Consider the following 12,058-nt stretch of genomic DNA (forward strand, 5'->3'; position numbering starts at 1 on the left):
AGAATTGGGAGAATACTTGGGCCTCAATGTAACCAACAAAGAGGTTGGCGTAATTGGGCCCCATTCTCGTCCCCATCGCGACCCCAGATTCCTGTTGGTAGGTATCTCCGGCGAACGTGAAGCAGTTGAGTGTGAGGACGAGTTCTGCCAGACGAAGCAGGGTAGGGGTGCTAGGTGTGGGGTCAGGGCGGCGGTCAAGGAAGTATTGGAGGGCTGAGAGACCATCGTTGTGTGGAATCACCGTGTATAGGGATTTGATGTCCAGGGTGAAGATGAGGTGTGAGGGGCCGGGAGGGAAGGAAAAGGAATTGAAGAGGCGAAGGGCGTGGTTGGTGTCGTGTATGTGGGATGGGAGGGCAGCAACTAACGGGGATAGGATATGGTCGAGGTATTTTGAAATGAGTTCGGTGGGGCAATTGCAAGCAGAGACAATGGGGCGGCCAGGGTTGTTAGGTTTGTGGATCTTGGGAAGGAAGTAGATGGAGGAGGTGCGAGGTGTGCGGACGATGAGGTTGGTGGCGGTAGCGGGGAGAGCAGAGGAGGAGATGAGGTCATGGATTGTGGAGGACACAAGCCGTTGGTAGGAGGGGGTGGGGTCGGAGGGGAGGAGGCGGTAGAAGAGGGGATTGTGAAGCTGGCTGAGCGCTTCCCTCCTGTAAAGGTCCGTGCGCCACACCACCACTGCTCCACCTTTGTCCGCCGGCTTGATGACGATGTCGTCACGGCGGCGGAGATTGCGGAGGGCGACCGATTCGGCCCGGGTGAGATTGGCCCGGAGGGGTCTTTTTTTAAAGTCGAAACGCTCGACCAACGCCTTACAGTCATCCACGAACAAGTCTAGGCTACTGAATTGGCCTGGAGGCGGCGTCCAGTTGGATGGGCGGCGTCCCAGGTCCGAGAAGTAGTCCCGATTGTCGGGACGCTGTGTTGACGTATGGAAGAACGCGCACAGTTTGATGCGGCGCAGGAACTGGCTGACATCAGTGCGAGTCCCGAATTCGTCACAATGGGGCGTGAGAGGCGTGAAGCGGAGGCCCCTACCAAGGAGCGAGCGCTCAGCGGCGGACAGGGGGAGATTGGGTGGTATAGTCACAACCGTGTGAGGAAGCGGGGTGGTAGGGTGAGTAGGGTCGGGAGGAGGAGGTGTAGAAGCGGGGGGCGGAGGAGGAGGGGGAGAAGAGGTGGGATGGGGTTGGGTGGGGTTGGGGTTGTGGGAGGTGTGGGGATATATATATATATATATACACACACACACACACACTATTTATCATAGTCCTTCAGGCAATAACACAGGAATTCAAGACAGGATGCCCCTGGGAGCTCCTCTATGCTGATGACCTTGCCCTAATTGCTGAGTCACTATCAGAACTAGAGGAGAAGTTTCAGGTGTGGAAGAAAGGACTAGAATCGAAGGGCCTTAGAGTCAACCTAGCTAAAACCGAAGTCCTAATAAGTAGGAAGGTAGACAAAACACAAACCCCTTCAGGTAGATGGCCCTGCTCGATCTGTAGAAAAGACGTAGGTAGAAACTCCATAAGATGTACCCAGTGTAAGCTATGGACTCATAAGAGGTGCAGCAATATCAAAGGAAAGCTAACTAGGAAGTTAGTTTTTGTATGTGGCAGATGCTCAGGAGCAATAAACACTGAAAATGTGCAGAAAACAACTTTTGCAACATGCCAGGGAGAAAAAATAGAAGTAGTTGATAGCTTCCATTATCTAGGTGACCAAGTTAGTAGTGGGGGAGGGTGCGCTGAAAGTGTAGCTGCTAGAATAAGAATAGCCTGGGCAAAGTTCAGAGAGCTCTTAACTCTGCTGGTGACAAAGAGCCTCTTGCTCAGAGTAAAAGGCAGACTGTATGATGCATGTGTACTAACAGCCATGCTATATGGCAGTGAAACATGGGCCATGACTGCTGAGGACATGCGTTAGCTCACAAGAAACGAAGCCAGTATGCTCTAATGGATGTGTAATGTCAGTGTGCATACTCGACAGAGTGTAAGTACCTTGAGAGAAAAGTTGGACCTAAGAAGCATCAGTTGTGGTGTGCAAGAGAGACAATTGTGCTGGTGTGGTCATGTGGCAAGAATGGATGAGGATAGCTGTGTGAAAAAGTGCCACACCCTAGCAGCTGAGGGAACTTGTGGAAGAGGTAGACCCAGGAAGACCTGAGATGAGGTGGTGAAGCACGACCTTCGAACATTAGGCCTCACCGAGTCAATGATTAATGACTGGGACCTTTGGAAATGTGCAGTGCGTGAGAAGACCCGGCAAGCCAAGTAAGACCATAATCCGTGGCCTCTGCCAAGAGTGTAGTCAAGTGAAATCGAAATCGTAATTGAGCCATATTTGATGACTGGCCCCTGTGCCAGTGGAGCACTAACAGCACCGTCCAAGAATGGTCATGGCCAGAGCAGCTGTCTGGCTTCCATGCCAGTGGCACGTAAATAGCACCATTTGAGCGTGATTGTTACAAGCGTCACCTTACTGGCACGTGAGAAAACACTTGAGCGAGGTCGTTGCCAGTGCCGCTGGACTGGCTCCTGTGCAGGTGGCACATAAAAAACACCATTTTGAGCGTGGCCATTGCCAGTACCGCCTGACTGGCCCTCGTGCCGGTGGCACGTAAAAGCACCCACTACACTCTTGGAGTGGTTGGCATTAGGAAGAGCATCCAGCTGTAGAAACTCTGCCAGATCAGATTGGAGCCTGATGCAGCCATCCAGTTCGTCAGTCCTCAGTCAAATCGTCCAACCCACCATGCTAGCATGGAAAGCGGACGTTAAACGAGGATGATGATGATGATATATATATATATATATATATATACACACACAACAGGCATCTGTCAAATCCACTGATAAGGCTTTGATTGGCTCAGAGCTATAGTAGATGTTTGTCAAATGTGACACACATTGGGACTGAACAAAAACAATGTGGTTGGGAAGCAAACTTCTTACCATACAGCTTACATAGAATAACAAAACTAAATATTGTTAACATATTTACACATTTTTGTCAACTGAAATATATTTCATGTAAATAACAGCAGAATACATTTAGAAATTACCAGCAGTTTACACTACACCATCACCATCATCACTATCATCCTTGTAATAGGCTGGTAGACTTTATCACCAGTGTAATACTACTACCTGATCTTTATATGCAGAATACGTTATTGCAAACTTTTGAAGAAGGAGGAAAAGGAGCCAAACGAAAAGAATGGGTTTAGATGGGGTTAGTGATAATATAGTCAGCAGTTTTTAGAGAAGCATGGATTGTTGTAGGAAGCTGTAGAAAAGGAGGATAGAGTTCTGTGATGGGGCCCATGATTGAAGATCAGTGGAAAAAGTATCAAACCAAAGACACATTACATATGAACAGCAAAATGAAGAAACTTCTATGTAGAAATAGCAATCAAATCACCCATTCTACTATATCAAATGAGGATGGATACATTGGATAGTGTAGTCTTTGATAACCATGTATGAAAAACAAAAAGGTATGATGGTCACTGCTGGAATGTCTTTGATAATAAGTCTACTTGAGCGAGGAATACCTGGGGTTAAATAACAACAACAAAACTTACATGGTTTCATCTTGTCCTTCTTTACTTTTCCATTTGCCGGCAGGGAAAAGCTAGAGTAATCTCTTCGAGAAATTGTATCATATCTATATGGTGGTTGTGGAAATTTCTCTTGATGAAGGGTTGGTGATATCCAGTGTCCTTCAGGCTGACCCTCTGTCTCCATATAACATACTGGTTTGTTGAGCATGTGGTAGTTTTGTCTCAGAAAGCCAGAATTCTTGTGGTAAGGTATATTGCCACGATAATCATACAGTGGTAAAGACAGGACCGTAGTAGCATAAGACAAAATATTTGGACGCTTGTTTCCACAGATTCCTAGTGGATCCTGGGCCCGAAGAGCAGGAGATGTATCTGGGTATTTTCTTACATGACTGTCTTCATTATAGCAAACAACACGAAAGGTATTAGGGCTAAATGAGAGAGGGAGAGAGAGACAGACAGACAGAGACTACATAAAATAGTTTGTTCACAACTGGTCATCCTAGAACTATGTACAAAACAGCTGTAAACAAGAGAACAAAAAAAAAACATTTCTGTTTTGGAACAGTGGATATTGAAGCACACATAAAGCTATAAATAATAACCAGCACTTTGTTGGTCATGACGATGAGTGTTCCAGTTGATCCAATTAACAGAACGGCCTACTCATGAAATTAACCTGCAAGTGGCTGAGCACTCCATAGACGCATGTACCCTTAATGTAGTTCTCAGAGAGATTCGGCATGACACAAAATGTAACGAGACTGGCCCTTGGAAATACAGGTACTATTCATTTCTGCCAGCTGAGTGAGCTGGAGCAATGTGAAATTAAGTGTCTTGCTCAAGGACACAACACACTGCCAGGAATTGAACTCATGACCTTATGATTGTGAGCTGAATACCACTAAGCTACACACCTTCACATAAATAAGAACATATAGATATTGGGTTAGATAGAAAAATTCAAAGGTGGCTTTCAACAGCATACAATTTTCGCTGGTAAGAATAAATTTACTAAAACGGATAGAGAAATTCAAAAGAATGATTTGGTTCAATGGTAGAAAGCCTGTCATGTCTACAGGAGATGTGGATTCTTGTCATAAAGGTAGCTTTTGAATTTTTATATCCAAAAGGGGATTTTCATCCCAATATTTACAAGCTTATTTATAGTTCTATGCGTATGTGAGCATTGAGATCCATTGTTCCAAAAACGAATTATTTCACCTTCTCTTGAAAGTTTATGAATTCTTATGATATCAACAATTATAACATTTGTTTCAAAGATAGCAATGTTTTTTTTTTTTTGTTTTTTTTTTGTTATTCAAAATTTAAAATTGATGAAAAAAATGTTTTTATAAAGCAAAAATCTAAAGAGAAAATTCATTGGAAATTGAAAATTGATTCGAATTTAATTTTCTTTTTAGATAAAATAAAAACTTGAATAAATGAAAAAATTTTCTGATAAAACCAATTTAATTTTATCAATGCAAAATTTGAACAAATTGAGAAATATCAAAAATTGGAGAATTCCAAAGCTTATATACGCTCAACTGCAAAATAGGTAACCATGCAATTGACTAGCATCCCATTCATTAGGAGTCCACCAAGCTAATGGGGTGGCATTATCTGAAAGTTACAATAATGCAAAGAAGCACATTGTAACAAGCAGTGTATAAAAATATGTCTGGTTAACTTCTTTGCATTATTGTAACTTTCAGATATATATATATATCTCACTGAAGTTAACCAGACATATTTTTATACACTGCTTGTTACAATGTGCTTCTTTGCATTATTGTAACTTTCAGATAATGCCACCCCATTGTGTATATATATATATATAAAGGTTATGAAGGGTATTGGATTCAATCAAACCCAAAGATACAGGTAATACCAAGTAAGTGCTGTATACCGGCTAGTTTTGCCCCTGTTGTTGTATAAACATGAATGGGGAATATAATATAGGTCACGTAACATAGCATGTGTATGTATAAAGAGAGAAAAGGATAAAGAGACCAATGGCAAAGTTAGAAATATATTGTAAGACTTTATCCATAAAATATATTTCTAACTTTGCCATTGGTCTCTTTATCCTTTTCTCTCTTTATACATATATATATATATATATATATATATATATATATATATAATAATATTAGGGACAAAATCCAAAATTACAGGCAAAGAACTCAATTAAAATCAATTTATAAAAAATTAAAATTAAATTGAGCCTTATAGATAAAGTATATATAAAAATATATAGTTTTAGGGAAAATAACCAATTATCAAGAACTCATCGATGAAAATCCACTATCACATATAGAAAAATTAATAATTAAAAGCACAATAAATGAGTATAATATAAAGTAAAGTAAATATCATAAGATAAATATAATAAAAAGATTACACGTGTTTCATAACCAATTTTCAAATAGAAAAGAAATTTAAATCGATTAAAATCAATTGAAATTATCGAAAATAAGTTCTATTTAAAAATATAGCTACTCGTCAGATCGTAAGTAGAACAATAATTAGATATATATCTCAACCAACAATAAGTACCAAATGAATTAATATGAAATACTTATTATATTAATTCATTTGGTACTTATTGTTGGTTGAGATATATATCTAATTATTGTTCTACTTACGATCTGACGAGTAGCTATATTTTTAAATAGAACTTATTTTCGATAATTTCAATTGATTTTAATCGATTTAAATTTCTTTTCTATTTGAAAATTGGTTATGAAACACGTGTAATCTTTTTATTATATTTATCTTATGATATTTACTTTACTTTATATTATACTCATTTATTGTGCTTTTAATTATTAATTTTTCTATATGTGATAGTGGATTTTCATCGATGAGTTCTTGATAATTGGTTATTTTCCCTAAAACTATATATATATATATATATATATATATATATGTGTGTGTGTGTGTGTGTGTGTGTATAGCATCCCTTCCCCTAAAATTACTGGCCTTGTACTAAAATTGGGAACAATCGTTATTATTAGTCGTAGTAATAGCATTATATGGTGGCAAGCTGGCAGAATCATTAGAATGCCATACAAAATACTAAGAAAATTTCTTCAAGCTTCATGTTCTGAGATCAAATTCAACCAAGGTCAACTTTCATCCTTTCAAGGTCAATGAAATAAGTATCAATTACATACTGTGGTCAATCTAATTGACTAGTCCCTTCCTCAAGACTTCAGGCTTTGTGCCTATAGTAGAAAGGATTGTTATTATTATTGCTATTAATAGTAGTTAGTAGTAGTAACACTAAGGCAGTGAGCTGGTAGAATCATTTGCTTGCTGGGCAAAATGCTAAGTGGTATTTTGTCCATCTTTATAATCTGAGTCCAAATTCCGCTGAGGACAACTTTGCCTTTCATCCTTTCAGGGTCAATGAAATAAGTACCAGTTATACACTGGAGTTGATGTAATCGATTAGGCCCCTCCCTCAAAATTTCAGGACTTGTGCCTATAGCAGAAAAGATTATTAGTAATAACATATTTATATTTTTTTTTTTTGTTAATATTATTGTTGTTGCAAACAGTAGTAGTGCCATTATCATTGTTGTTAGTGCTGCAGCCATGGCTGCTATTTCTAGCATTTTTATTCCTGTCCAACTGTGTCATTTTATTAGCATGCCGGGCAAAATTAGCTGCATTTTGTCTGTCCTAACGTTCTGAGTTCAAATTCCACCAAGGTCAACTTTGCCTTCCATCCTTTCAGGGTTGATAAAATAAGTACCAGTTAAGTACTGGGGTCTATGTAATCAACTCAGCCCTCTCCGAACTTGCTGGAAACTAATATTATTATTACTTCCATTCTTATTTTCTTTGTTCCTCCACATATATAAGCAACTCTAAACACCCTTACTGCACATATATAATAGCAAAGTTTGATAGGTGCCTGATAGGATGCCACTCCATGCTATTCAGCCATGAGTAAATTTATAAAGTTACGTAATTTATGATACATAATCATCTATATGTTATGTTGTTTGAAACCGAATGGGACTGAAACAAATGTAACTAATATTAAACCTATGCTATATTGATATCTTCAGCTTCCTGGTTTTAAATGTTACTCCAAGCAATACTTATGCACTAGTTATACTAGTAACTGGAGTCCCTGCAACAGTAGACATTCTTAAATACTAATCTGACTCCTAAAGTGTGGATAGCCAGGAGTTTGTACTGAGTTTTGTGTAAGTAATACACCAGGATATTACCCAACCCAAACTTACATTGTACTTGAATATATATATATATATATAAATCAACTTCATCAGTATACAGCTGTTTCTGCTATAGGGAGCAGTGAACTAAGAGCTGAGTGCTTGAGCAACATCTTATAGCTTCCTCAGAGTCCGTATGGTTATTTTGGAAAGTATATAAATACATAGATGTGATTACATTTGGAGCCTATGTAAAACACATTGTTAATTAGATAAACTGGAATAAATTTAAATATTAGAAAACCTCAATGCAGATATAAAAATGTGAACACATAAACTCATAAAGAGATCAGTGCTTTATCATTTATGACAATAATTGTTGCAGAAATAACATAAACACTATGCAAGCAATACCACAACAGAGTACCAACCTCTAGGTGGTTAGTCAAATTAGTAGAAATAGCAGCCAAAGCTTCTTTAGATTCTACCATAACATCATAAAAGAGGAAAGATATTTGATAATGTAATCCTAGATCCACTCTGGCTAAATAGAAATAAGGAATAGCAAAGTTGTTAGGGTATCAGTCCTGCAGTATTTAATTATGGCCCTTTATACTTTGGGTTCAAATCCACTGATGTCAATTTGCCATTCATCCTCTCAAGAGTCAAATAAAAAAAAATACCAGCTGAGTACAGGTGTCCATTTATATTCCTGAAAATGCATTCTAAATATGAATGCAATTACAAATAAAGAATGTATAGTCACAGTTTGAACAACTTTTATCATAGGTCGTTCAAACTGTGAACCGGAATTCATTCAATGAAAAAAAAATTTCAATGATTCCGGGATATGGGGGGAGGGCGATTTCCTCCCCCCACTTTCCAAACAAAAATAAGGAGTTTCCAGCATATTAGGAGGTCAGGATACTTGATCCCATGCAAATAATCCGAGTTTTTTTTATTTTATTTTCTTAGTGAAAATCGTGCGGGTGAAAGAATCAATAAATACCCCTTGTGAGAGAGAAAGAGAGAGAGTATGTAAACTCTTAAGAAAGAAACAAACATTTTAATAGAAATGCTGATAAAATGTGACCTTAAAGCAAATTAATATCCATGAAAAAATCGACTCCACTAAACTCCTAGTACTACACCTCTCCACTGTTTAAGTCCTCAATCAATCAGGAGTGAACAGTTACTCTTGCTTTCATTCTTCTACTTGTTTCAGTCATTTCAGACTGCAGCAATCCTGGGGCACTGCCTTGAAGAATTTTAGTTGAATGAATGAACTCCAGTACTTTAAAAAAAAAAAAATTAAGCCTGGTACTTATTCTGTCAGTTACTTTTGTCAAACCGCTAAGTTAAGGAGGATATATACACACACCAACACTGGTTGTCGAGCTGTGAGGGGTGAACAAACACACACACACACACACTTGCTTACCAACCACATGGTCCCGGGTTCAGTCCCACTGCGTAGCACCTTGGGCAAGTGTCTTCTACTATAGCTTCGGGTCAACCAAAGCCTTGTGAGTGGATTTGGTAGACAGAAACTGGAAGAAGCCCGTCGTATATGTATATATATATATATATATATATATATATATATATATATATATATATATATATATATGTACGTGTGTGTTTGTGTGTCTGTTTGTCCCCCCCCCCAGCATTCCTTGACAACCGATGCTGGTGTGTTTACGTCCCCGTAACTTAGCGGTTCGGCAAAATACACTGATAGAATAAGTACTAGGCTTACAAAGAATAAGCTCTGGGGTCGATTTGCTCGACTATAAAGGCGGTGCTCCAGCATGATCGCAGTCAAATGACTGAAACAAGTAAAAGAATAAAAGAGTATACATACATACATACATACGTATGACGATCTTCTTTCAATTTCCATCTATGAAATCCACTCACAAGGCTTTGGTCGACCTGAAGCTATAGTAGAAGACACTTGGCCAAGGTGTCGTGCAATGGCACTGAACCCGGAACCATGTAGTTGGGAAGCGAGCTTCTTACTACACAGCCACGTCTTTTCTTTTTTATTATTTACTTTTATGGAAGACCAACATAAGGAAGGCCCATACAACAAATTGCCCCCTCTTCACCCCTGAATTCTGTTTCCTACGCATATTTTTAAACTAAATTTTGCAGATATTCGTTTTCTAGGGTGTAGCTGACGATTAGGTTGATGAAATTTTGAACAAACAAACAAAAAAAACTTTTGCGACGAAGCTTTGTGTCACAGTTCTCCACCGCCGATATTGTTTGCAAACAAATCTTTAAAATGCATATTTTTTTAACGAAATTTTGCAGAGATTATGTTGATAAAATTTACAAAACAACTTTTTTGATGTAGGCCAGTTCACACCAGAAACTATGTCAATTTTCTTTAAAATTATGTATTTTAAAGAAAGTTATAAGGAAATAAAATTCAGGTGGGGTGACTCGAAACTATGCTGGAAAAAAAAAAAAAATTTACCTTTTTATCAACAAAATCGCAACCACATAATCGAAAACGTAACACCACAAAATTTCATTGAAAATATATGCATTTTTTTTTTTTTTTTTTTCCTTTTCGGAAATTTCTGAAGAAACGTAGTCAGGTTGGGGAGAATTATCAAAGCTGTGATTATGTCACACCAATAACAGCCACCACCTACTTGTGTTTTGATGGAACCGTCTTCTTGCGAGTAATAACTGGCATAGTCACGCGTATGGCCATTCTGTTGCTGGTTAAATCTTGACTCTTAAGGAACTTGGATTAGTCTGCACATGCGAACAAAGCGACAACACTATATTCTTCTCTCAGTTGAAGAACCTCGTAACGGTTATACACTGTAATTACAGTCATCTCCATGACAACATACTGTCTCAGCCTATCAATTTCCGGTTTTAAAAACATGAGCAGAAAATTAGCATAAACAGATATTACTGCTGTACATCTCGATTCAGCCATCCCACCCATCTTCTCTGCCCACTATTTCTGAGAGGGTCGTTTGCGTATAGTCCCCAGGCACCACCTCTATAGGGTCTTATAAGAAGCAACCGTCATTAGATATTCCGGCTGGCTTCCCAACTGAGATTATGGATATTATCCATCTCGTTCTTGATCTACCCCTAGGTCGCCTGTCTGTTGGCTCAGCTTGATAATCCGTCTTACGATTCTTTCCTGTGACATTCTAATCACATCCATAGTACTGGAGCTATAATTTCTCAATGCAGAAAAGTAGTGGCTCGCTCTGGAGAGACTCCCTGATCGCACCCCGTTGAATGACATTACTCCAGAATCCCTTTGGAGGAACCCCATTTCGGCCGCGTGTATTCGCAATTGTACTCTTTCGGTTATTACCCAACCCTCATGACCATAGGTGAGGATAAACACAAAAACACATCCTTTTATTGTTCTTTTAGAATCGAAGCATGAAGCCCCAGATGAATGTTATTAGCTGCAACGGCCCTCAATATAGTTACCGTTCACCAAATTTTACCCGCAAGTTATTGGGCTACCTTGCCTAGTTATATTTTATTTGATAATTGCATATATAACACGTATGTACATGATACATATCTAATACAAAACTCACATTAAAATTTGGGTTAATGTTTGCTTTAACACCCGGTCACCAAAACAGAAAAAGAAAAAAAGCAAGTGTAATAGGTGTAAAAAATGTATAGAAAACGAATATGAAAACAAAAATTTGGGTTAATCTCTATTTTAACACCCGGTCACAATTTTTTTTTTAATAGTGCAATAGGTGTAAAACAATGTGTAGTAAACGAATACAAAAAAAAAAACGCGCTGACGAACGGGGAAGAGGATTTTCGGAAAATTCACACGATCCGATATTCCCCTCATAACTTTCAGGAAAATGGATATATATTAACGAAATTTTATAGAAATACTTTTCAAATGGCATAGATTCCTTTTCTACTCTCACCAACCCCACCTTTATTTTTTATTTTTTTACAGAAAGCCCCGTTTTCGGGTACGGAGATTACGAATCTGTAAGCAAAATTGGCAAAAATCAGCATTTCAAAATTTCAATCCCCCCAATTTCTTCATTTATGATTCTTCTTGTAGAATGTTTTTTTTTTTTTTTTTCAAAATATGTGGTAAAATACGGAGATTATGATTCTGAAAAAATTTCCAAAAACTTTTGGAAAATTTCGATTTGAAAAAAAAAAAAAATTACCCTCCCCCTCGCCTCGCAGTCTACGACATAAACACGAAGTTTTGAAACCCTTTTCGCCATTGCGTATGCGTTGACTGTTACGCTTAAAGTGA

The 12,058-nt window shown here is 38.3% G+C and overlaps 1 protein-coding gene across 2 annotated transcripts in view; it reads right to left on the reverse strand.

The window, feature by feature from the left end:
• The window catches only part of LOC106879401 (ciliary microtubule inner protein 6), a 50,510-nt gene that overhangs the window by 8,520 nt on the left and 29,932 nt on the right, over positions 1 to 12,058 (reverse strand). Inside the window, exons 1-2 of one of the 2 annotated variants that reach the window (XM_014928944.3) lie at positions 10,434 to 10,626; positions 3,593 to 4,002 (exon numbers count right to left, since the gene is read on the reverse strand). In XM_014928944.3, coding sequence (XP_014784430.2) covers positions 3,593 to 4,002; positions 10,434 to 10,495 — 472 coding nt within the window. In that variant the 5' untranslated portion in view covers positions 10,496 to 10,626. Of the gene's footprint in view, positions 1 to 3,592; positions 4,003 to 10,433; positions 10,627 to 12,058 lie in introns of those variants that run through there. The other variant, XM_089360582.1, reaches the window with a different exon arrangement.

This window comes from Octopus bimaculoides, chromosome 11 (genome assembly GCF_046866305.1).
Source record: "Octopus bimaculoides isolate indiv1 chromosome 11, ASM4686630v1, whole genome shotgun sequence".
Classification (NCBI taxonomy): domain Eukaryota; kingdom Metazoa; phylum Mollusca; class Cephalopoda; order Octopoda; family Octopodidae; genus Octopus; species Octopus bimaculoides.